Source organism: Astyanax mexicanus, chromosome 19 (genome assembly GCF_023375975.1).
Source record: "Astyanax mexicanus isolate ESR-SI-001 chromosome 19, AstMex3_surface, whole genome shotgun sequence".
NCBI classification, from domain to species: Eukaryota; Metazoa; Chordata; class Actinopteri; order Characiformes; family Acestrorhamphidae; genus Astyanax; species Astyanax mexicanus.
In genome coordinates, this window is record NC_064426.1 from 32,575,790 (window position 1) to 32,602,309 (window position 26,520).

Below are 26,520 nucleotides of genomic sequence, written 5' to 3' on the forward strand. Positions count from 1 at the left end.
ACCTCACCTTCTGTACACTGGCTATATAAGGACATGTATTATTTATTATTATTCATCAGGCACACACCTCTGGATTGTGGTTCACACAGTAGTTTTACATCATTGATGTTCGTTAGACATGAGGACTTTTGTTGTCTTTAATAGCCTTGAATCTCGTTCTGTATTTGACATCTTTGTAGTGTCCTGCTCTGACTATTGTAGCTGGTGGAATTATCACAATTATTGCATAATTACCTAACCACAATTATTGGAGTTGGTCACAATTATTTATATGGGCTGCAATTATTTTTTCAATAAGGCTGAAGGGACAAACCACTAATGGCCACTGCATCTGCTGAATAGTTTACTGAAACATCCTAGATTTGATAAGGCTAGATATGGCTCCTTATACTGATCATCCCTGCCTGTACTGTTTACTTGAGGCATGGGTTTTAGTAAAATAATAAAAATATGAAATAAAATGAAAAAAAATTAATTATTTTTCACACTGAAAGGCGCACTTAAAATCCTTAAAAATTTGAATTAGGAAAGCCACTCTGCTAAAATGCAGTGTTATACAGCGTGCCGAGCATACAGTTTGAGTTTAGTTCCTCAGCTCCAAAACTGGAGCAGTATTCGCATTACCCCACTCAGAGATGAGTATATCGGACTGTAGCCTGCTGTTAACCCCGGCTAGCACTGCTGGAGCAGCATTAGCACTATTCGCAAACCATGCTAGCTCTTTTGCCACCCAGAAGAGAGTTAAAATTACTTCAGGTATTACAATTTCAAGTGGTGCATTTAATGCCGGTGGAAAAACACAGTGGCCTATCGTAAACATCTAATCGGGGGAGACAACTAGGATTAACGAAGAGCTAGCTAACATTAGCAGCAAACTAGCCTGGCTAACGTACTAGCTAAAGCGTGCTAGCTGATGTTACCAGGGATAGAACTAAGGTTAGCAGAATGCTAGCTAACATTAGCATCAAGCTAGCTCACATACTAACTTTAGCTATCTTAAACGAGCTAGCTAATGTTACCAGGGATAGAACTAAGGTTAGCAGAATGCTAGCTAACATTAGCAGCGAGTTAGCTAACATACTAATGTGAGCAGCAAGCTAACTAACATTAGCATCAAGCTAGCTCACATACTAACTTTAGCTATCTTAAACTAGCTAGCTAACGTTACCAGGGATAGAACTAAGGTTAATGGAGAACTAGATAACATTAGCAACGAGTTAGCTAACATACTAACGTTAGCAGAAATTGTCTTAAATTTACTGTAAAATTACTTTAGATATTACATTTTCAGGTGGTGCATTTAGGCCTAATACCGGTGGAAAAACACAGCGGCCTAGCGTAAACATTTAATCCAGGGAGACAACTAAGATTAACGGAGAGCTAGCTAACAGCTAACATTAGTGGTGAGCTAGCTAACATACTAACGTAAGCAGCAAGCTAACTAACATTAGCATCAAGCTAGCTCACATGCTAACTTTAGCTAGCTTAAACGAGCTAGCCAACGTTACCAGGGATAGAACTAAGGTTAGTGGAGAACTAGCTAACATTAGCGACGAGTTAGCTACCTAACATGCTAACGTTAACAGAAAGTTATCTAACGTTACAGGGGAGAGAATTAAAAGGATTATGACTACATTTCTGGGTCTTAAATATATTTATTAAGGTCTTAAAAAAGCATTAAATTGTGATCTTTTCATTTTTTTATCATCTTTTATCACAATCTACTCAGTGCCATCAGCCACTGCATGTCCTGCTTTGAACTGTGTTTATGTTAAGCTAGGCTCTCAGCGTTGAATTGAAGGTCATGGCTGTGTGTGATATAAAGGCTGTACGTGTGGGAACAGCGTGTTCTCTGGCGGTAGAGCTGCTCTTTATTACTGCAGCTTTATTTCTCACGCTCTGCGCTCTGTGTGTGTGTGTGTGGTCGATAAGTGCAACCTTGTAATATGAGCTAGATTAAAGAGATTAGAGGTAAGGATGTTTAGTGGGATTAAGGTGCAGTAAATTACTGTCGTTTATGTTTATCCTATTGTTACTCCCTTGATTACTCTACTTATCTTGTCTATATCTCTCTCTTTCTCTCTCTCTCCTATATAATCTATACAGCTCCCCTAATAGAAGTTTATTCACCTCCTTCCTGTCAGTCAGCCCTGTTTGCACATCCTTGGCCTTGGTCTCCTTAATACAGAGTGACCCTTCTCTCCATTTTTTCTCTCCATTAAGCCAAGATCGTTCATCCTTTCGTTACATTTCTCTCAGCCTCTAGACCCCTTTTAATACACTGGTACACTCTATTCTTTGCAGTTTCTGTATTAATATATGTTTTTTTTTTTACTCTGACCCCAGCGTCTCGCTGTTGATCTGTATTGATAACGGGCTCCAGTGGCTCAGAGCGTCTGTCGGTTGCTGCTGCTGCTGTTGCTGTTGCTGTTGATGGGTGAAGAGAGCAGGGAGAGCAGAGTTCTCGCCGGTTCTTTGGTGCAGAGGCACGCTCTCAAACCATTAAAGCTTTTGTGAGGCTGAGAACACTCAGGAGGCTCAACATGAGCGAGAGCAGGAGTGAGAAATCTCCAGCTTATGCAATAGAGTAGACTTGTATCTACTTACACCGTCTTGCACAGCTGCTCATTCGGAAACCCACAGCTCCTCCTAGTGGTGGGAAAAGTGTTAAGACTACTAGTACTACTAGTACTTCTTTTTTCCTTTAATGCTACGATGATGAGCATCTAAACTACCTTGTACACATAAACAGTAACCCAGAACTTTCCTGGATATTATTTTTGACAGCTCTATATGTGTATCTTTTGATGTAATTTAAAAAAAAAATTGATTTTGTCACAGTCTAAGGCAGGGTTTTTCAACCTGTGGTGCCGTGGATCACCAGAGGGCTGTGAAGTAACCTCTAGTGGTCCACAGGTCTGTCCTCAAGAGGAGGAGACAGTAGTCTGTAGTGTGCCGGTGTCTGCACTTTAAGGGTGTACTCACACAACACATTCTGCCCACTCCCCGCTGGCCTGCACTCACACTGCGTTTAAACAATGCGTGCCCGAGCACGCTTACCTCACTCACTGCTCAGTGGGCTTACCGGTGTTGTGCCGAATTCATCACCCCCACCAGGAAATGCACCCCCTTTCAGGAGCGCGCAAAAAACTGAGATAATTCACTTTAACTTACTTAGAAATACATGCCCGGCACGGCACGGATTGCCTAGTGCGAGTACACCCTAAATCATGAACGAGTAGGTGAGAAAAACGAGACACTTGTATGTTTAATACTGTTCTTGTAGGATTTACAGCTAAAAGGGGAACTTTGGCTTCGCTGTTTCTTTTACATATTTACACATTTTTAATGATTTGAAATAAAATTGGCCATTTTTTTTTTAAAGGTCTTATTTAATCGTTTTTTTTTTTCATTGATTTTAAACAGTCTAGTAATGTCGTGAGCTTTTTTTTTTTTTTTTTTTTTGTAAAAAAAATTCTCCAGTGTTTCTGTACATACACACAGACATATCGCCTTTTATTTTATTTTATTTATTTTATATTTTAGAAAGAACAAGAAAAAGTGGATTTTAGTGGAATGAGACCCTTAAGCAATTGTTTCCGGCTCCAATTTGCACGTTTTCACAAGAAATAAAATACGCACACAATAGCAAATAAGCCTTGAGTTGGAAAAGATTGAGAACCTCTTATCTAAAGCAGATCTAACAGAATAACATAATTGAGTCTGTATCAGCATTGGGCACAATGTAAAACAACTAAATCCATACATTAAATGAAGGTAAATGTGGCTTCTGTTGTTGATTTACTTCAACATAGTTTAGCAAGGCACAAAGCAATATATTGCACAACAGTATACAATATATAAAAGTTTACTTTTTATTCAATCAAAACAGTGGGATCTGAGGACAACGCTGCAGTCTAGTGGGCAGAGTTTAAACCCAACACAAAATTAACCACTGTCTACCACCAATCTTACGTTAACTATTAATTAATAAATCGATACTGCGTTTGAAAATGTATGGAGTTTTTCAAGACAAAATATCACAATACTTCAATATAATCAAATTTCTCTCACAACCTGATTGGTGAAATGTGAATGCTGATTTTGAAGCCAGTAGTCCACGCTCCTGTACAGGTGCACTGCTGCTGCTCTGCTGCTCTACTGAAAGACTGTTCCTCACCCTCCTCTTTCTGCTCCAGATCTTTGATGGGGAACCGAGAGACGAGGACACCGAAATGTGTTTCATCGACATTGCGTATGATGAGATCCCCGAGCGCTACTACAAAGAGTCAGAGGTAAGAGAGCAGACTGCCTCAGTGTTCAGTGCCTTTCAGATAGTGCTGACTGGATTTATATAGAGAGTGATGTGGATTTGGTTCTAGACAAATCAGCAGAGTGGTTCTGTGGTAATGTGTATTCTAGGTTGGATTTTGGCTTTTCTCTCTCTCTCTATTTCTTACTTTCTCTGCTTGTGTTTATTCACATGTAGGTGAGGGCACCCTTACAATTTCCTTGTTTAAACCACAGTTTCCTTGTGGTTTAAACAGTCCTTCACATTTTCAAATATTCTAATAGAGCTGTTACTGGAACTTAAGAAGCCCCACAGTTTCCCTAAATTATTACAGATCTCACAGAACCAGATAAATTTAAGGTTTTTTTAATATGGGAATGTAAAATTGGATCTACTCTGGTCACACTGGGCACGCATTTTGTAAACAGAACCCAGTTAATGTTGGCGAGGTGTTCATTTCATGAATGCTGTTAGTTAGTACACCAGTGAAGACTTTCTTCTTCAGAAATATTCCAAATGGTTACACTGGCTATGGCCAATATTCAAGCACAGTCTGCACAGACAAAACCCAAATCTGAAACTGATCATAGACATATGGCGCTGTTTATTGTATGTATGAATAATCAATGTTTTAGGACACACCTGGGCAACATAACACACCTGACAGTCACGTTACAAAAAATGGATTGGTTCAGATAAAAGGTGCTTCTTCAAAATCTTCTAAATCCAAATGAAAATACCTAGAGATAAAAGCTACATTTTTTATTATGTTTTTCTCATTGTCTCAAATTTATAACAAAAATAAAGGGATGGGCCTCACTGCTCCAAAAAATTTGGAGGGAACTGTATATCATCACTTTTCATTGAAAAACAGGTATCTCCCAAACAGCAACTTTAAAGGAGAGAGAAAAAAAAAACATTCTAAATCTTCAATGGATGTCAATGTAAAAAGAGTTTATTTCAGGTCATTTTTTAAGTATTTTTATTGATCCGTTCATTATGACATTTTGGCACAATATAAGGGACAGTTTGTCTGTTCAAATTATCTAGTAAACTAAAAAATAGCAATACTTCTTTTTCATTGGACAGCACTGATATGTGAAAGTATGTCAGGCAGTACTACAAAACATGGCCACCAGTCTATTTGAGGCTAATGTACGGCTCGATACAGTTTGAGGCAAGTGCCTACAGTTTGCTCTAAACTTCCATTACTCGTGAGCTACATTAGCCTCGCTGAATCAATTCATCCTCCGAGGCACACTGTAATGATTTGTCACTCTGTAGTCGCGTCTCGGCCATTTCATGTTCATTTTTGGGCGCAACATGTTTGTTTCTCCCAGAAGCAGAAAAGCGAGACGTGAGCGTTTTGGCCTTGATATTAAATTAGTTTCTCTATAATGGGTTGCTGGTTCTCATCTAGCGGAACATGTGTCCCTGTCATTTCAGACACTGGTGGGAGGAAGGTGTTGCTGCTGCTGTTCATTGCTATAAGTGCGCACACACACATACACACACACACACACACAGAACCCTCAGATCTGGCTGCCACAACATCTTTATCAACTGGCTTCTGAAGACAGCTATCCCATAGCTTTACAGGCTGCCTGTCTCTCTCTCCCTGTATCTCTCTGAGTGAATGGATGGCTGTCTTGGCTCTTGCTCAGGCAGCACTCTGTTCTTGCCGAGGCTGTGAGAGCACTGATCGATTATTAGAGTCTGTGGGGAAAGCGTCACTTCTCTTCTGTAATCTGGTGATGAAGTGATCACTCAAGTCCTGCCATACTCCCCAGACACACCCTAGTCTTACCAACAAACACTCAGCTGTATCCTTTATCAGACAAAACACCTTCTTTGTTAGTGGTGCTGAGTCTGACATTTTAAACATATTAATATATTGCAGTAAACACCTTGCTTCTATGGGTGCTTTCACACCTGAAAGTCTGGACCGTGGTCCGAACCAAGGTTCATGTGTTTGATACATTGTATATAGTTGGTCCGCTTATTTTAGTTTTCACACTGCAGTTTAGGGAGTTATGGAGCGCACCAAAGACCTTTGTGTGATAGTCCCACATCCTTTTATCATCACTTACGTATCGATGCGTTTTCCTTAACTTGAGGCTGATTGGTTTTAGAAGGACATGCGTCTGACGTTGGCGTGTTGACTATTCAGCAGGTGGTTCTTTCGGCGGGAAGACTTTCCAGGATAAGGATAAAATGAATAAAGAGATTCATTTCGTCTCCATAGTAGTGCTGCTATTGTGGTTTTTATACCAGCAGCAGCAGCAACTTCAGTCACTTTTCACATGTTCATCGTACCAAATTTCGATTAAACATTTCGTCTCCTCCTCGCCCCATTGCTTCCACGCCTCATTTTTCCTGCTTTTCCGCTTATATTTCTTCTTCTGCTGCCGTTGTTGAGGAACGCCTGCTCAGCTTCCTGTAATTAGTCTGAAAGTTTGAACCATCCAGAAAAGCAATTTCACACTGCAGGCAAACCGGACCATGGTTCAGAAGATCCGGACCGAGACCACCTCTCTTGGTTGGACCAAAATCGGGTTCTTTGGTCCGGACCGTGGTTTGCGGCAACTTTCACACCTGCTACTTATGTTCGGACCAAACTGAAAAGTCCAAAAGTCCAGAACAAATGAGGCAGGTGTGAAAGCACCTTCAGTCAAGTAGTACAGTAAAGGCATCCTGAGCAGAAAAGGAAGTTACTCTGTGGGCATGCGGGTTAGTCCCGCCCTGTGGATATTTCCCAAGAGACAAAGCAGAGACCAACCACACAGAACTGTGCATGCAACATGACAGAGTGCAGGACGAGTGCAGTTTACCTCCCAACCCCAATAAAAAATTAAATATTTTATGCATAAAATTGCAAAAGTATTGACATTTGGAGACAGTCATTTATGATGCTAAAAGTCAGGCTCAGACTTCCCAAGTCTCCCGGAAGTTGCAGGAATCTACTGCATATTATATAAAAAAACGACACCCTGATACAGACTTTTTTACCCAATCATGTATGTGAAAAAGAAAAAGACAGGGAGAAAAAGGGCATCCCCTCGTGCATATTCATGAAGCACATGCAAAACAGAGAGGGTTCTGATTGGCCTGTTCTTTACAAAGAGTCTGTGAGTCAGCCAATCTGTTTTTAGTGTGGGCGGGCAGTGTTATTTTCACCTCCTGGACGGGATGCGGGATGCGTTTAGTGAGTAAGAGAAAGGAACATCACGGCTCCCATCAAAACTCATTTCACGTCTGACTACTCTAAAGTATATCCATGTCTGGTAAAAGTAAAAAACAATGAAAGTCTTGCCCACTGTACAGTTTGTAATAGTGATTTTAGACTAAATTATTGCAAAAGGCAAAGTTCTATTAAAGTTCTATTATCCTGGGGGGGTCCAGGTCCGAGGGTACCTGCAACTTCGGATGTTTTTACATTACATTACATTACATTACATTACATTTGGCAGACGCTTTTGTCCAAAGCGACTTACAATAGTCAAGTACAATGTAAAATAAGTTTAAAGGAAAAACATCTTTGGATAGGGATAAAAGGAGGACAAAGGGGAATAATAGGATAGAGGAGTGAAGGAGAGGAAGAAGGAAATGAGGTTAGAAGTAGTTAGTGTGTTAGAGGTGTTAAGAGAGTAAGTGCTCTTTGAAGAGCTCTGTCTTCAGGAGTTTCTTAAAGATAGCGAGAGATTCTCCTGATCTGGTAGTGGAGGGTAGTTTGTTCCACCATTGGGGAACTCTGTATGAGAACAGTCTGGATTGCTTTGTGTGAATGTTTGGCAAAGCGAGGCGACGTTCACTGGAGGAGCGCAGCGGCCGGGAGGTAGCGTAAGCCTTCAGGAGCGAGTGCAGGTAGGAAGGAGCCTGTTCTGACATCACCTTGTAGGCGATTGTAAGAGTTTTGAATTTGATGCGAGCATCAACTGGTAGCCAATGGAGCTCAATGAGCAGCGGGGTGACATGTGCCCGTTTTGGCTGGTTGAAGACCAGACGTGCTGCTGCGTTCTGGATCATCTGGAGTGGTTTTACTACACAGGCCGGGAGGCCAGTTAGCAGGGCATTGCAGTAGTCGAGGCGTGAGATGACGACCGCTTGCACCAGGAGTTGGGTGGCCTGTTGCGTCAGGAACGGTCTAATTTTTCGGATGTTATAGAGCGCAAAGCGGCAGGACCGAGCAACTGAGGCCACATGGTGCGTGAAGGAGAGTTGGTCATCAACCATAACACCCAGGTTCCTAGCAACCTTTGTCGGTGAGAGAGAGAGAGAGTCGATACTTATAGAGAATTTGTGTTGAAAAGATGGTTTTGCTGGTATAACCAGAAGTTCAGTCTTTGAGAGATTTAATTGAAGGTGATGCTCCCTCATCCATGAGGATATGTCAGAGAGACACTGCGAAATCCGTGCAGAGATTGAGTGATCTTCAGGTGAGAAGATCAGAGTTGGATCTGTTTGCAGAGTTGGAGCCAGTTTGCTGTGATTGATGTGACAGCGGGGCTTGACAGGGTTGAAGTTGAGATGCTAATGGGTAATCGGCCTTCTAAATTAAGATTTTTAAAAAGTTATGAATTTGCTAGTAATTCATTGACTTACTTACTATTTACATACTAAGCAAATGCTGTTAAAGATCACAGTTTCCCCTCAGAAAAAAAACTGGACTATTTCTTAAAGTGTATTTTAATTACTTAATAATTATTATTAAGTGTATTAAGTGTTTCATAATCTTAAACTAGCTGTATTTATTTGTTAATTAATTTTCTTAGAGAGAGTAAAGCCTTTTAAAGAAGCCCTGAATGAAAAGCTGACGTCAGTTGGCCTGTGCTGCTGCCAGGTATTAGCTCATAAGAGCGTTAATGAAAAGTGGTAAACAGAGGTGGACAGAGTGAATGGGGTTTGAGCCAGTCTGCCTGTATGTGAAAACATAATTCAATAAAAGAGTGAATCAGTAAAAGAGCTCATTAAATGCTCTATTTACTGTAGTGTTTAGGAAGCAGCGAACACTTCTGCTTTCAGTAAAATTGCGTTTACTTGTACCCAGAATCTGCACATGCAATCCTCTGACTATAGCTGTACTATAGTAATTTATCTACATTTGGGTTGAGGACACTGTGCCAAAAAAAAGGAATGCCAGGTTTGAACGGCTATTGATTTTGACTGTCAGTTGCGATCGGCTTACCCTGGTGTGAATGGTACCTGAGATGCATCTGTGCAAATTGTAGTCAACTTTTAAACAATGTGCTTTAGACCAGATTTGCAAAAATCTGTTTTTTTCTTCTTTTTTACTGCTGTCCGACTATCAAAATTCAAGTATATTTATAAGTACAATTATAAGTATGCACTATAACTATTTTTATACACAAGGCACACCGGATTATAACGTCCATTTTAAGCTGCACTTGTTAGAAACAAGTGCAGGGGTGTCGCTATGTTTCCCTTCTAATTCAGCAGGTCTCGCCCCCCAGTGGAAAAACTGTAAAGCTAAGCTAAGTTAAGTCAATTCCTAAAAAAAACATTTTCTGACGAGTCAAACAAGTCAAATGAGTGCTGGATGTTAGTCTACACAGATTTCTCTCCTGAAAACTGTTTATTTGGGTGAGTAAAGCACTTCCGTTTATTTACAGTAAGCTTAGATTGCTTGATTTCCAATAAAGCTGGAGCATTAGTATTAGTAGCTAACCGCTAATGCTGCGTAACTGCCGCCCGACAACGCTACACTGAGGAACCTTAAGTGTTCTGGTAAACCATTCTAATATTAGCTAGCGGTTCATCCCACATAGCTTGTTTTAACACATTAAACGTGCAATAATTAGCTAGCCTGGGTTAGCAGCAGGTTGCCGGCTAATAATACTCACCTCTGGCTAGCACTGCTAGTAATGCTAATGCTGCTCCAGCAGTGCTAGCCTGGGTTAGCAGCAGGCTACAGGCTATTGCTTAGCGGGTAATGCTAATACTGCTGGAGAACTAAACTGAAACTCCTGTATAAAGCTGTACTTTAGCAGATTGGCTTAACTGCTCCTTACAACATTGACCAGTGAAATTCATATAAAAGGTGCACTGGATTAAAAGGAGCACTGACAATTTTTGGGAAAATTAAAAAAAAGTATTTTAAGTGCGCTTTATAGTGGGCTGGTAGGCTGAACATAAGTGTAGCCTAACTGTGTTTACCCTCTAAGACATTTGTTTACAAAGAATGTAAAGATTTTTTTTCTTGCCTCCTAAAACTGCATTGTTCACATTTTAACCAGCTGGAATTTGATTGGCAGTGCAGTGTGACGCACTTTCCTATTAAAGGCAATCTGTCTTCCCAAACATGCGAGTCGCTCTCATTAGCTTAAAAGAAAATGTTTGATTAATAGCAGCCTGCGAGATGAAGATAAAGAGGGACCTCTTATTGTGCCTCTCCACGAGTCGTCCCGCAAAACGCCTTCCGATGAGCGCTGCCATTAATTATAGATCAGAGACTGACGTAAGGCCTCATTGTCATTCAGAGTGTATGGATGGTCCCTTCATTGCTCAAGGAGACTGTAATGGATGGTGATATGCTGTGAGATACATCATTAAAGAAACTCTCCAAATGCACGTCCAAATAGAGTACAGATGCAGCCTGAATGCAGAACGAGAACCAGGCTGAGGCTCGTGAGGGGAAGTGTCTGTATCGATCCTGAGGGTATGGGGTGGGGGGTAGACTCCTGGGTGGGAATCGTTACTGAGCTGTTTTTTGCCCACTGTTCTACCCCTCCAGGACCTGCGCTACTTTAAGTCGGAGAAAACAGCACGAGGCTTGCTGCAGGAGGGCTGGAGGGACACGCAGGACCCAATCATGTGCTCTTATAAGCTGGTGACTGTGAAGTTCGAGGTGTGGGGGCTGCAGACGCGCGTGGAGCAGTTCGTCCACAAGGTGGTTCTTTTATTTGTTTCTTCCTTTTGTTTGACCAAATGTTTATACAATTTTTTTTATATAATTCAAAAGTTATCTATTTTAGTGAATCAGTTCAGAATGTGAAACTCATATATTATATAGATGTATTACACACAGAGTGATCTATTTTAAGAGTTTATTTCTTTTATTGTTTATGATTGTCTTACAGACAATAAAAACCCAAAAATCAGTGTCTCTGAAAATTAGAATATTATATAAGACCAATTGATACTTTTAGCAATGCGGGCATTAGGCTAAGTCCTGCTGGAAAATGAAATCCGCATTAACACTGCACAGAAAAACACTGCACTGACTTTGGACTTGATAGAACACAGTGGATCAACACCAGCAGATGACATGTCTCTCCAAACAAACCATCACTGATTGTAGAAACTTCACACTAGACCTCAAGCAGCTTGAACTGTGTGTATCTCCACTCTTCCTCCAGACTCTGATACTATGTTTTTCAAATGAAATGCAAAATTAACTTATGTTTAACACTGATTTTTGGGTTTTCATTGGCTGTAAGCCATAATCATTCACAATAAAATTAATAAAAGCTTAAAATATTTCACTCTGTGTGTGATACATCTATATAATATGAGTTTCACATTTTGAACTGAATTACTGAAATAAAGCAACTTTTTAATTTTTTTTTTTTGTAGATGCACTAATATATAGCTTTATTGCCTTTATTGTGTGTGTGCGCCAGAAACCCCCCTAAATTAATTTTACCCTTCCGTAATTTACAAAAACCAGCCCACTGGAGGCAGCTCTAATCAAATGTTGTGCCACTACTAAGTAAAATGTGATGCTGACTTCAGGAGGATGTAGTTGTTGTTGATATTGGAGTGCAGTTCATCATATTCAGACTCTGTACCAGAGTCAGCAGAAGAGGAACTCAATCTCATCAAACTGCATAGTGATGAAACAAAAGACATGGATGCTCACGGGGCCCCGCACTAGGCTATAAGCTAACACTAGCTGACGTTAGATTTTACCATCTCTTCTCTGCAATATCAGGAGCTAAACAGCACATCAGAATGTGCGCATGTGCACATGTGAGACGTTTCAGGGACAGATTCGTTCACATTGCACAAAGATACAGCTCACTTACATTTGTAAATGTGTACCATCAAGCGGTTTTACTCTGTGTTTATTTAAGACCATGCCTGTAATCATTTACATATCTGCCGGAGATGCATATCTAACTGCATGCTGTGTTTTGCATCCGTTTGAGGGGCTTTATTATTTTTTGTCAGTAAGTTTATTACCATACATGAGCGTAAATACAGAGACATGAAGTGTACCAGTGTTTACAACACTTCAACGTCCTCCTTTTACTTGTTTCATTACTTCCCTCACTTCAGTGTCTCTCAGCACTATTTGCCCTTGCCCGAGGATGCTTTTCCTCCATTATACCCAACTATCCATTAGTCATATAGACGCGAGTAGACGCATATATTAATCATTACCATCGTCCTTGTGTTTATGTTGCTGTGACCTCATGAAGACTCACTTCATGACTAGTTGTTCTGTCTCTCTGTCTTTGCCTCATCAGGTGATAAGGGACGTCCTGTCTCTGGGACACAGACAGGCCTTCGCCTGGGTGGACGAGTGGATTGGTAGGTACTTTAGACTTCAGACTAATCTGTGTTTATTTCAAGGTTTTGCTTCTAGGCATTGTTGTTTTTGTTGGATATTATTTGTTATGTTTATTTAAAGGGATAATAGTAACAATATTCAGACAATATTCAGCCTCCCATATACAGCTCTGGAAAAAACTAAGAGACCACTTAAAAATGATGAGTTTCCTTGATTTTACCAAATTGAAAACCTCTGGAATATAATCAAGAGGAAGATTGATGATCACAAGCTATCAAACCAAGCTGAACTGCTTGAATTTTTGCAAAAAAGTTATCCAAAAGCAGTGTGTAAGACTGGTGGAGGAGAACATGCCAAGATGCATAAAAACTGTGATTAAAAACCAGGGTTATTCCACCAAATATTGATTTCTGAACTCTTAAAACTTTATAATTATGAACTTGTTTTCTTTGCATTATTTGAGGTCTGAAAGCTCTGCATCTTTTATGTTTTTTCAGCCATTTCTTAACAGATTCTTAAAAAAAAAAAACTCCTACAACAAACAGAGTCTTATTTTGAAGTGTGGTTGGTGTAGTGGATAACAACAGCACCCTCATTGTGGCAGACTAGGGTTTGTCTAGGGAGTTATATATAAAATATATATATATATATATATATATATATATATATATATATATAAATAAGGAGACCAGCTGTTTAAAAATAAAATAGTAGTAGTAGTAAATCTTTATCTTATCTTTATGTTGGAATCTGTTTATGAATAAAGTCCTGCCCTTCAACAAAAAGAACCAATAAGCTAGTCGGGGAGGATGAGCGCGCTAAAGGAGAATCTTCTTTTCGATGTGGTGATCAACGCAAGCACAGTAGCTGTAATAAACCAAAAAAAGCACATTTTTGGGGCATTATTGAGCCACAAGCTTTAAACTATTCTAGAGTTTTTTCCAATAAAAAAAAAGGCTGAAGTACTGTTTAGTGAAAAACAACAAAAAATAAACAATGCCCATATGCTAACCAGCGTAACAACACCTTCCAACAACGGTCAGAAATTACATTTGACATGTCTATACAGCCTGGTAATGTAAACATAGCAATGGACCAAACAGAATAAAATAATTCAATTCTTTTGCTTGGTACTTTTAGCAGAATGCTGTCTGAGTGTATCCAGAAACTTTATATTGGGCAATTAAATGAACATGGCAAACACACAAATTCCCCAGAATACTAATATTTATCAGATATACACCAGGTTCCTTTGTAAACTCAAATAAATTTTGTGTGTTTAGTAATGTGTGTTTTATTGTAGCTCTTTTTGTGGGCCTCAACGTATCCATGTTTATGTACTTACAGCCCAATGCCCAGTAAGAGATTTTTCAGTTGTTTTTTCAGTTAACTCTTCAGCCATGTCATGCTACAAAGGCTTTGCTGCAGATGCTTTGGTCTAGTCAGATTAATCTGAAGGTTCTTACTGTTTCAGGTTGAAATCTATGAGCTGGGATGGATTTTTTTTTCCCCCCTGTATAGGATTTGCTCTCTCTTGAAATTATGTGTGAAATGATGGTGTTTAACAAGCAGACACACGCAATGTCTTTAAAGTAGGCTTGTGTAAACAGCACAGCCCTGAGCTCCTCTCCCGCTGAGAGAGGATGCACCAGCACTGTTTCAGACGCATCTTTGATCAGAAGAAGAAAAGTGGGAGTTTGAACCAGTGAATGAGCTTAGGAACCGAATCTCATTCTCAGAAGAGCGTGCTGTGATCAGTATTATTACACCATATGTTCAGCTACTGTGCAGTGAGTGATGGTCATGCTACTGATGCACGTGAATGTCTTCTCTAGAGAAACTCACTCAACAAATCATTGGCTGGAGATCCTTAATTTTGATTAAGGATACTAAACAGTGACAGAATTAAAGACAGAATTAAAAACACTTTGAGGATTTTGTTTGATTCAAAATTGACATATAAGTTTTATTACAAAGCTGGCAAATAAGAAGCCAATTTTTTCTCAGACAGAGACGTTTGTTTGAGCTGGATTTCTCAGGTCATTTTCACACTAGCACTATTTGGTCTGGTTAAAAAGGACTCTGGTTTGTTTGTACCCTTAGTGCTGTTTGATTGAGTAGATGTGAAAACAGTAATCGCACTCTGGTACGGATCAAAACAACCTGTTCAAGACCACTTCCTGTAGCAGACAAACTCTAAAGTGGTTTGCTTGTGTTGAAAACATGATCCGGTCTCGATATGACCCAGCTATTAAATATAATTCTTTTATTTGATCTAATATGCTGATAAAACGCAGTTTATTCTGATATATTAGCCAGATAATGCTAATTAACACAGTTATGAACAAACACTGTCTCTGCTGCTCCATGCTGTTTACATGCACAGTGTGTCCTGCATTCACTGCTCGCAGCTGCACAACTCTGTGTAGCACTTACTATGTGTAAATCTGTGCTGCATGTCCTATTGAAAATACTGTGTTTGAAAGCCCAATTATTTGCAGCTATGCGCAGATATTTAATCTAGAACACAGAATCTTCTCACTATATTTACGTTCTTGCTTCCGCAGCAGATAGCTCTGACCAATGAGAGGACAGAATATGCTCGCATGGTTTACTGGTGCATATTTTGCTGCGTTTAGGTTTATGTCTGTGTGAAACTAGACCAACAGACGGAGAAAATGTTCCATGCAAACTAAATTATCAACTGATTCAGACCTTAGAAATGAAGTAAAGGTGTGAAAATGCCCTTAGCCAATGGTGTTGCAGGACAGATGTTCGTCAGAGGTTGTAATGTGCAAAACATTTAGTCTTGAATATGATTCATCATTCTAACCACACAAGTTTATGATTTGACTTCTTCCGACAAGCTTTTCTTCGAAGTGTTCTTCAAGGTTTTTGTGGTTTCAATGATTCATTCTTTCTTTTCACGTCTCTGACTCCTTTCTCAAATGACTAAGAGTTCTTTTCTTCTCTTTTCAAAGATATGACCATGGAGGAAGTGAGAGAGTACGAACGTGCCACTCAGGAGGCCACCAATAAAAAGCTGGGCACTTTCCCCCCGGCCATCTCCATCAGCGAGACGCCTCTCCCGGGCTGCGGCCGCAGCGGGCCTTCCAGCGCCCCGTCCACCCCGCTGTCCACCGAGGCTCCGGACTTTCTCCCTGTGCCCAAAGACAGACCCCGAAAGAAATCAGCCCCGGAGACCCTCACGCTGCCGGACACATCCAGGAGGAACTCCGGCTACAGGCTGCCCAGCCTCTTCTCCTGGGGTTCCAGTTCTGCCCAGCCTGAATGAGCCCAACGAAAGATCCCAACAGGCCCAAGATCACAGATACAGGAATGTGTCCAGTAGACACAAAAAACACGGCGAGCCATTCAGTCTCTGCTCTGAGAGGGAGGTTATAGATGCTTACAAGCACTCACAAAAGAAACAATGACTTTCTAACCCTTCCAACCTCCGACTGTACACAGGAACTCCAAGCCAAGACCGAGACCACCAGTCCTACAGTCGGCCCAAAGAGCACACCACCTTTCCAAGCCAAAAGCGTCCCAGTCCACAGTTCTCAGTTCTTGCACTCAGGAGTTGTTGCATTGACTCAAAGATCAGGTTTTGAAATCGGTAGAGTTTCCTAGCTTCTGTAGTTCAGACTGTTTAAAAGTGTCTCAGACCAAGTTTTCCATTGCTGTTCTGAGGAAAACTTGTATATCTCTGATACTCCAACACTACTATAACACATTCTCAACTCGCGTTAATGTATCACTACCTTTTCTCCAAGCAACTCTGGAATATTTCTAATGAGATTTTCACTTAGTGTAAAAAAAAACACAAAAAACCAGACACCGCTGGGATTCTCATAATAAAACTAAAATTTAGGAAGATTGAAGTGATGCAGATTTGAATTGATGATAATGATTTCTTTTTACTGGAACACAATCTGTTCTCCTTGTAAAGTGAATTTCAGAAAAGGATGGACCAGTTTCCAGTGCTTTGTTTCACTGTTCTTGTGTTAAGACCTAGTTGTGTTTTTTCAGTTTTTTTCTGTTTTGGCTGAAATAGGCCTGAGAATCCTAGGAACCCTCATTATCGACCTCATGGAACAATTCTGAGAAAATCTTGTACTTTTTATCCTAGCAGCTCTGAAATATTTCTATTGGAATGTTCATTGTGTGATGATAAAAGAAACAGAACTGAAAATATAAGTTGATATGAAAAATTTGAGGTTTTCAGTTGACTATTGATTTACTTGTACTGGAACACAATTGCTCCACTTCTATAAATTTCCTACAAGGACGTTTTTCAGTGTTCCTGAAGTTTGAGAAGTGTTTTGTTTTACTGTTCAAGTGTTCTTGATGTGGTCTTCTGTTTAATTTTTGTTTTTTCGTTGAATAAGTCTCAAAATCATCAGAAACATCCGACATTACCGACCCACTTTATGGGTGGATTACGTCTGCTGTGTTCAGGGTCTTACTGAACATATGGTTCTAGTAGCTGTAGGACAGTTTATACTAATAATGTATAGCTTCCTTACACCTCACATATATGTTTCTGGCTTTGACTAGTTGCTCTCCAGATCTGAAGACTCTTAATCCTGCTTATAGTGTCTCAGTCTATTGCTGGAATTATGGACTGCCATGCTTCTGTCTGTATGTGTACAGTTACAACCCTACAGTTTCCATCATGATCATTTGTTGATTTAAGTAGTATTCTACCATTTGACTGATTGTACTGGCTATATTTTCTATGATATTTCCATGGTTCGCTGGCATGTGATGCATTGCAGTGTATGAATAGTACGCAGATTTCTCAAGGAATGCCTTTAAGGATCTCTGGATTGCTGTATAAAATGTAATAGAAGTGCTTGCTGCTGGACGATGTTGTACTTTGTAAATGAAAAGGCTCTTTATTATTCTTGCTAGCTCACACCTGCCTGTTCTTTCCTAATACGGTTCCACTCCTTTCTGTGGGACACAATCATCAAGCTGATCAGATAAAGAAATCATGTTTCCTGATGTTGACCATTCGCCATTGTAAAAATAATAAAGCTATTTCTCTCTGCTGCTGCTGCTGTAATTAATTTACTTCAGTTCATTTTACATTTACTGGATATACAGTACACTGACATGCCACATATCATGGGACAGGAATTAGTATAATGTCCAACTACTTTGGCTGTGTCCCATAGAAGATAAAGAACATTGCTCATACCTGCAGGATAAGTGTGTGGGGTCTCCTGCATTGAACGTGGATGTGATGGTGTCTGCCAGAGTTGCTTACCCATTCTCACGGACAACTCTAGCCAGATGCTGCCAGTCACGATCATTACCTCTCACTGCACTCACTGTCCACAGTTGTATCCATTCTGTAATCATATTTGATGTCTGTTTGGGGTCATTGTCTTGTTGGAAGACCCACGTAAATTCAAAGCTGTTAGCTGATTGTTGGTTATGTTCAGATTTGAATTAAGGTTAGGTCAAGATTAAATCAATTTCCAATATTGATTTACAATTGACATTGCAGTTTATCCCAAGATTCGCTTCTAAAGAGAAGAGATCAACGGTAGGTTTTTTTTTTCTCAGGCAGGGATTAAGCCAAATCTCCATTGAAAGAGATATAGTAGTTGAAGATGTTTAATCCCTGTCCTGGAAACGGACCTATGGAGTCCATGAATAGTGATAATCCCTGCCTGACATATCATCCCTAAGTGTATGATGTACACCATCTAGTGGAGGAAGATTTTTAAGGCTTGGTTCTGTGACAGTAAAGACCAGGGATGCCAGTGACTGGGGCGGTTACAGGTGTTTATTCTTAACTAACAGCGGCAAGAACACATAATTCCACTTGTTTATTAAGTGAGTCAGATTTTAAACAACTGATAAGATGTGCTTCTGCTTGGGATTTGTTGATAACACAGGCCATTACTAGTGCATCTAAATAAAATGAATATCATTAAAAAGTTACTAAAAAAATTTGAGTAATTCAGTTCAAAAAGACCAATTGGTTCTTTTGGCAGTGTACCAAGTCCTGCTGGAAAATTAAATCCGCATCTCTATATATTCTATATAAAATAATAAAAATGTACAAAAAAAGATTGAATGAGAAAGTGTGTCCCAACATTTGACTGGTATTGTTGTTATATCAGCCAAAAAAGTAAATTCACATCCTTTAAAGAGAAAACCGTAATTTTAAAACGAAGCGTGACTAAAAGTGCCTATAAACCTTTGGGTGTATGCAGGCTTTTATTTTGAAAGCAAGTGCAAAACTTAGAATTTACTTACTACATATCATTGTAACTTTAAATGAATTGTATTTTGCATGTATTTGTTCGTTTATATATTTATTTATTTTGTTAGTTAATTAACTGTCTAATTAGTTAACTAGTCCGTTAATCTATATAACGTTCGCTACCTAAGCTAACATTAGTTTAGTTATAATAAGCAGGGGTGCCCAAACGTTTATATGCACGATGGCTTTTATTTTGAAATACAGGCAACGCCTCCAAAATCAAAACAGCTATCTGGCTAACAGTTCTTATGTTGCCCACTTTTAGTACTTTATACACATTACAGTGGGGTTTCTTTAATATTATAGTTATATATGTTTTGCCTAACGTTTTTTCACCTGTAATTGTCGGTAACTTTAGCTGAAATGAAGAAAACGGCTCGCTAGCAACGTTAGCTAACCTAGCTAATTGGGGTAACTGCATTCATTTTGCTAGCTAAGTTAGCTTAGCTAGGTTAACTAGCCAGCTAAGCTAACGCTAAATACATAAGTAACCAGCAGCTCGGTGGTTATTTAGATTGTTTTAAATGGAAATGTTAGCGTTATTTAATATAATTTGTGATAATTAGCGCGTTAGGTGGCTGCACTCATTATCTAGCTAAGTTATAGTGTCAACACCAACAAATAACGTTACACATGGAGCGCCGCCGCGACAGACCCCGGCACTCCGGCTCTCAGAGCGGGGCCAGCAGTCACTCTAAAGCCGACAGAGACCGGAGCGAAGGCCGCTACGCTCATAAGCGGGTTCGGTCCGCTGAGGACCCGCCGGGCTCTCTCCCGCAGAGCCTCAGCACCCGCCGGCAGCTGTACGAGCGCGACTTCCCCGTGTATAAACAGCCCGTGGAGGTGGGAGTCTTCTCCCTGGACTCTAAACGCAACTTCTTCAACGACTCCAGGAAACTGCGGTACTATGTAGACCCGGGGAAAAGCCCGAACTTCAGCCTGAGGGACGGGTATCGAGACCGCTACGTGAAGAGGGACGATGGTGTGAAGGAGAAGCTGGATCATATTCTGCGGTGGATCCTGGAGAACAGGGAGAGACTGCAGTCAGTACATTCAGCCCCAGACTGGTAAGAATATCTGCAGGGTTTGTTATGTTGGCTCTTAAAGAACCAGAGGTAACGTTACATATAACATTTTACAATAAATGTTTTATCTGCTTTATTGTGCTGTCCAGATCATAACATATAACAACATAGACATTGTTCTGTACATAATCATTCTTGTTTCTGCTCTCTGGCGCATAGTATGATCTCAATTGGCCACAAGGTGGCGCTCTAAATCTTTTTAACAGTGCTGTATGTTTGTATACATGCAGTTTATAGAAATATGTTTGAGTAAAATGAACATTAAATAACAAAAACGATGCAGAGCTTTTAGACTCTAAATAATGCAAAGATGCATCTTGGCATGTTCTCCTCCACCAGTCTTATACACTTGTTTTGGATAACTTTATGCCACTCCTGGTGCAAGAATTCATGCAGTTTAGTTTGGTTAGATGGTCTGTGGTTAACCATCTTCCTTCTGATTATATTTCAGTGGTTTTCAATTTGGTAAAATCAAAGAAACTCATTGTTTTTAGTGGTCTTTTATTTTTTTTCAGAGCTATATATATTATGGTTAAATGGTTTTTCATATTGTCAATGTAATAGAAGTCATATAGAAATTGTATTTTCATTTTTGCCATTTTCACTTTCACAGGATGAAATGGGCCAATATATGTATATAGGCAACATTTTATTTAAGAAAATGTACATGCTTTTATACCGATCTACAAATAAGGTCCTTTTTTCTGTGATAAAATACCATTTTAGATATAGCTGATCATTTAACACAGGATTAATGGGCCAATAGAAATGCACATATACATATACATACATTTTTGGCTAAATACATTTCTATTGGCCCATTTATTCTGTCAATGTGAAAATGGCAAAAATTAGTATACCAGGGGTTTCTATTACATTGACGATATGAAGAACCATTTAAGCAGCCCTAGAAAGAACTGTTTATCATATTAAAATGGGTCTTTATTCAGAACTATTGCCTTTTCTAAAGAACCTGTGTGAAGCTGTGTGCTGTCTGTGTAGAAAATATTGAACCTAACATTAATTTCCAGTGCGCTAGGTGTAGACTTTATCACATGGCGAGGGCACTTAACCAAGCTGTTGACCACTCCGTATGAGACTCAGGAGGGATGGCTGCTGGCCGTGTCCAGGTTCAGAGGCACTCTTTACATCAGCGAAGTGGAGACGGAGGCGGCGCGAGTGAGCCGAGAGAACCGCACGGGGAGACACGAGGAGATGATGTACTGGGGTTATAAGTTTGAGCAGTACCTCTGCGCAGGTATTATAACAGTGTCTTTCAATGAGGATTTTTTAGTACTAGATGATAATGTACCTAACAAGCTATTGAAGCCTATACATCACTATCATGCATCATCTAACTGCTGTAATGTTTACTGATATACAGATGATGTGAGTAGTGTTCCAGATGGAGGTGGAGTGGTCAACACCAATGAGGCGTTCTGCACTGTGGTCCAGACCCGTCTGTCCGACCATAAGCTTCTCTTCTCTGGGGAGGTGGACTGTCGAGACAAAGACCCCAAAGCACCTCCAGCTCCAGCCTGCTACGTTGAACTTAAGACATCTGCTGAAATCTGTACCCCCAAACAGCGCAGTAACTTCCACAGGTCAGTCTTTAGATGGAACTTTAAACTATTGACTTACTTTTTTCACAAAATTAATTATAAAACATACAATTAAAGCCCTGCAGTGGGAGACTGTATTTATCTAGGGATGATTTAGTAACATACCTGTCAAGTTTTAGATTTAAAAATAAGGGATATTTTCCTCTGTCCGCTTAAAGTCGTCCCACCAGCCCAATGAAGGTTCAGTATCCCTTACATTTTAAGACAGGTTTAAAAAAATATATAAAATAACCACATGTGAACCACTTACACACTACAATTAGATTATCAGGATCTGAAATGTTGTGGACATTCCTACATATGTCATTCTTTAATACAGCCAAATTAAAAACCCTTTTCTAGATATTTTAGACATGTATTTTTTGGCATAAATGCACTCTTTTATATAATATATTTTTTATTTATATAATAGATTTAAAATTGAACAAAGGGTGCACAAATTCTGCAAAATGACTGTAGGTGACCTACAAATAGTATTATGAGCTTTTACTAAAAGGACACGGACCAGATATATTCCATCAGTAAAAATTAGTCCTAAGGGGCCTACACAATTAATAATTTTTAATTAATACTTCTTAATACACCCCTTCTTCTTAATACATACATACTTAATACACCCCTGATCAGTTCAGTTAATTTCGGTCCTCTCCACATTTCTAGTTAAACTGAGTCACAAGCTGTAATTTTTTTTATTTTAAAAGGTTTAATCTGTGTGTTTTATTTCAGAGACAAGTATTTTTAAGCAGCTATTAGAAAAATCTCATCACAGTTTACATGATTAGCCTACCGTTACCTTTCTTTTAGAAAAATCGCTGAATATCCAGATATGTTTTAACATCAGCTGCTCCGACTAGCTGCCTGAACTCACAGGGACGGGGGGCTTCCCCACACTGACCCTCCTTTGCAAGCTGATTGGCTGTTTCTCCTGAAAGGCAGGACTTTCTCCTTGAACCGGCTCCACGATTGGTTAAGAGACACAGAGCGGTCAGTGCCCTGTCTCCTCAATAATATATATTTTTTAATTGTAATATAATACGGGAAATTTACGGGAAAATACTAATATGGGAGGACGGCGGGAAAGAGGAGTAAAATACGGTAGTTTCCCAGCCAAAACGGGAGACTTGACAGGTATGTTTAGTAATCAGAGTTCAGTAGATTGATTTTTATATTTTGTATGTATATATTTCTGTTATAGATACAAGCTGCTGAAATGGTGGGCACAGTCTTTTCTACCTGGAGTTCCACGAATAGTCGCCGGCTTTCGAGACCAGGATGGAGTTGTAGTTTCTTTAGAGACATTCCACATCTCCAAAATATCCCAACTCATTAAGGTGAGTTTGCATTAATCAAATAAAGGTAGTCTGACAGGACATATATCATGGGACAGGAACTAGTGTCAGGTCTGCTATGATAAACATTTTTATTAGTATTATGAAGTGGACCAGAAGTAGGTGATAAGCAGTATTTGTGATCCTTTAAGACAATATTTTAGACCACTGGTGTATATAATGCTTTAAAGCAGGGGTCGGCAATTAAGTTTGGCTAAGGGCCAGGTTTTTTCCAAGCCATTACGTGGCGGGCCACAAAAAAAAAAATCTGTTTTGGAAAATGAAGTGTAATGGGATGGAGTGCTGTAGAGTAGTTGCCCTCCAGCCCACCCAATTGTAGAACAGTTGATCTTAAAGCAGGTAAAACCAAGAAGAAATGAAAAATAAATGAATAAACACACAGCTCCTCACACGGGATTGAACCCGTGTCGCCAGGGTCAAAATTGGCCCTTCTTGGCCTATTGCCAACCCCTGCTGTAGAGTAATAATACATTTACACAATAATAAACTTTGTTTTAGTAAGAATTTTAACATAAAAGTTAGAAAAGAGGTGGTGGCTGACTTCACATTTGTCGGAGGAGGCATGTGTTAATCTTCACTAGGGGCATCACTAGTGATAGGGGGAGTCCTAATATATGAGTTGGGTATTTGGTCATGTAAATTGGGGAAAAATTGGGGAAAGAATTTAAAATAAAATGAATATAAAGATGTACAATACTGATTATTCCATTTTGAAAATTGTATAAATAATAAAACATTATTGTGAAATTAAGCCATAGAACTTGATTTCCTTCCCTGTTATATATGTAATCATACTTTCTTACAGAATGAGCACAACTGCTGGAGGCCAACAGTCTGCATGAACTTCTGCAGTGACTTCCTGTCCTTTGTAAAATCTGTTGTGAAAGATGATGATCCAAGGTAAGAAGTATTGCTTTTTATCTAGATTAAACAAATCTAATGGTCTTATAGAAATATGTTCTGGGCTTACCTAACATTATTGTCTTACAGGTTGGTGTACCTGTTTGCTTGGGAGCCACACAGAGACGTGAGCTACTCTGTACACAGAGACTCTGAATACAACTTCCTACCAGACTGGTATGTGAAGGAAATGACAAACCACCATGCTCCAAAGAAGCGCCACTGACCAAGCAGTTACATTATAGGTTCTCTGTGTGTTTGATTAAACTGCTTGTGCCTTCATATGGATGAAGAAGTGACAGATTATGGAATGAAATGAAATGGAATGGAATAGACTTGACCTTGACCAATGAAAATGGTATGGGATGGATTTTGGAATTTTACCTCTCAATTTTAAATGTATTATTTGAACCACCAGGCTGATAGAGTGGGCACGGTAAGGCATGATAAGATATTGTATGAATTGAAATGGTTTACATTTATTGTTTTTTTAAATAGTTTGCTAAGATTTTATGTAAGCTGTTATCAGTCATATCACTGTAGCAGCAACAATATTATCAGAATTAATTCCACTTTCAAGGACTAAGAACAAACCAAACCAAGGGGGAAATGCTACAAGTTTACAAACACTATTTCAGACTTTAGCTATGGGAGTATATGATCCCCTTAGCTACAAAAACTGTTTCATCTCTGCCATGCATGAATTTTCAGTGGGAATCAGTACAAAATATTTCATTCTAAGCTATTTTAGTCAATTTCTATTGGTCCATCATTCAAAATTGAATTGACAACTATCAGATTCAAATGATGTTAAAGAGCGAAGAGGGAAAGAATAAAAATAAAGACTCATGACTTTACTCATGCTTTTTTTTTTGCTTTTTTTTTATAATGATCTGATTTGCTGGAGTGATGCATGTACAGAACTAGGTAAAGGTTTGGACATACCTTTTCATTCAATGTTTGTCTTTTTTTATTAATTTTTATTCATCACATTGTAGATTAATATTAAAGACATAATAAATTAAGGGACACCTATTAAATTATGCAGTTAACAGTAAAACGTGTTTGTCCTCCACAATCCCCTGATCTAAACCTGAGCTGGTGCTTCACAGCATGAAGGAAAAGCAGCAACTATTGTTCAGAACCTCCAGGAACTCCTTCAAGACGCTGAGAAAACTATTCCAGGAGACTCTGAGACTAAAATACCAAGAGTGTGCAGATCTGTCCTTGAAGATAAATCTGGTTAAACAAACATAGTCTGGTTTGTTTAACATTTTTTGTTTACACAGTAATTCCACACACGTTCCTGTATAGCTTTAATACAGTCTTTAATATTAAATTTACAATGTGAAAACCATAAAAAGAAAGAAAACAAACTGAATGCGAGACATGAATGGAAATTATTTTTTGTATGATTATTGTACAGTGTAAATATACTTAGTATAGTGTGGGCTTTCAGTGATATTAGCTGTTTATTTTCTGGGGTAAAATAGGTGTACAAAATGATTTAATGCAAATGTTTTAATGTTTTGAGATTTTCCTAAATCAGCACAGGATCAAATTGATACCTACAGGGAGTGATGCCTACACAGATATACATACATCCACGTACAGCATTAATAAAATGGTATTAAATACATACTTACTTTTGATTTAGTGTCCCATAACGTCCTGTAATTAAATCACATTCCCTTGCTCTGAGCACACTGGCCGGCATTCTACAGTTGCCATAACAGTGTATTTACAAATCGTCGCTGTCCAATGAAAAACAAGCATCTCCATTATTGTCGTTCTTTAGTTTACTACATAATTTGAACAGACAAGCTGTCCCTTACACTGTGTTAAAATTTCTTGATAAACGGACCAATAGAAATACTTCATAATGACCTGAAATAAACTCTTGAAAAATTGAAAGTTTAGAAGGTTTTTTCTCCTTCATGTAAAGTTGCTCTTTTGGAGATACTTGATTTTCATTGGACAGCAACAATTTGCACATACACTGTAATGCCAAAAGTTATGGGTTAGCATTTCTCTGGAATGATTGAGCTCCATCCAACACTTTTAGGATGAGGTGGAACGGTGATCAATCAGCATCCTGACCTTACAAATGCTTATATAACTAAATGCAATCAGATCTTCACAGCAATGTTCTAACATCTGTGAAAAAGTCTTCTGAGGACAGCAGAGACAGTTACTAAATTAACTACTACTAAATTAAACTCCGGGATCATACCCTTTTTAACCAATCAATTTCCTTGATTTTTCATGACTTTTCCTTGAGTTCAAGACACATTTTCATGACCATACTTTTTTTTGTGCAGACACGGACAATAAAACCAAAAACCAACTAAAACTATAATAAAAATTGATTATAGTAGGTCTAAAATGAATCAGACAAAATGTTAGATTAGTGAATTAACTGAACTGACATATTTGTTAGCTCAAAACAGATTTTCT

At 39.1% G+C, this 26,520-nt stretch overlaps 2 protein-coding genes across 2 annotated transcripts in view; both read left to right on the plus strand.

Annotated features, from left to right (window-relative positions):
* pitpnc1a (phosphatidylinositol transfer protein cytoplasmic 1a) overlaps window positions 1–17,881 on the plus strand; it is a 101,971-nt gene extending 84,090 nt beyond the window's left edge. Inside the window, exons 6-9 of the mRNA XM_022673167.2 lie at window positions 4,200–4,295; window positions 11,043–11,198; window positions 12,781–12,844; window positions 15,806–17,881. Coding sequence (XP_022528888.1) covers window positions 4,200–4,295; window positions 11,043–11,198; window positions 12,781–12,844; window positions 15,806–16,119 — 630 coding nt within the window. The 3' untranslated portion in view covers window positions 16,120–17,881. The remainder of the gene's footprint in view (window positions 1–4,199; window positions 4,296–11,042; window positions 11,199–12,780; window positions 12,845–15,805) is intronic.
* Window positions 17,882–19,299: 1,418 nt separating this feature from the next.
* On the plus strand, window positions 19,300–24,920 carry dxo (decapping exoribonuclease). Its single transcript, XM_022673158.2, has 6 exons — window positions 19,300–20,174; window positions 21,224–21,450; window positions 21,577–21,796; window positions 23,010–23,145; window positions 23,969–24,063; window positions 24,154–24,920. The coding sequence occupies exons 1-6, from the start codon at window positions 19,741–19,743 to the stop codon at window positions 24,287–24,289; spliced, it is 1,248 nt and encodes a 415-aa protein (XP_022528879.1). The 5' UTR covers window positions 19,300–19,740; the 3' UTR covers window positions 24,290–24,920.
* Window positions 24,921–26,520: the final 1,600 nt, after the last annotated feature.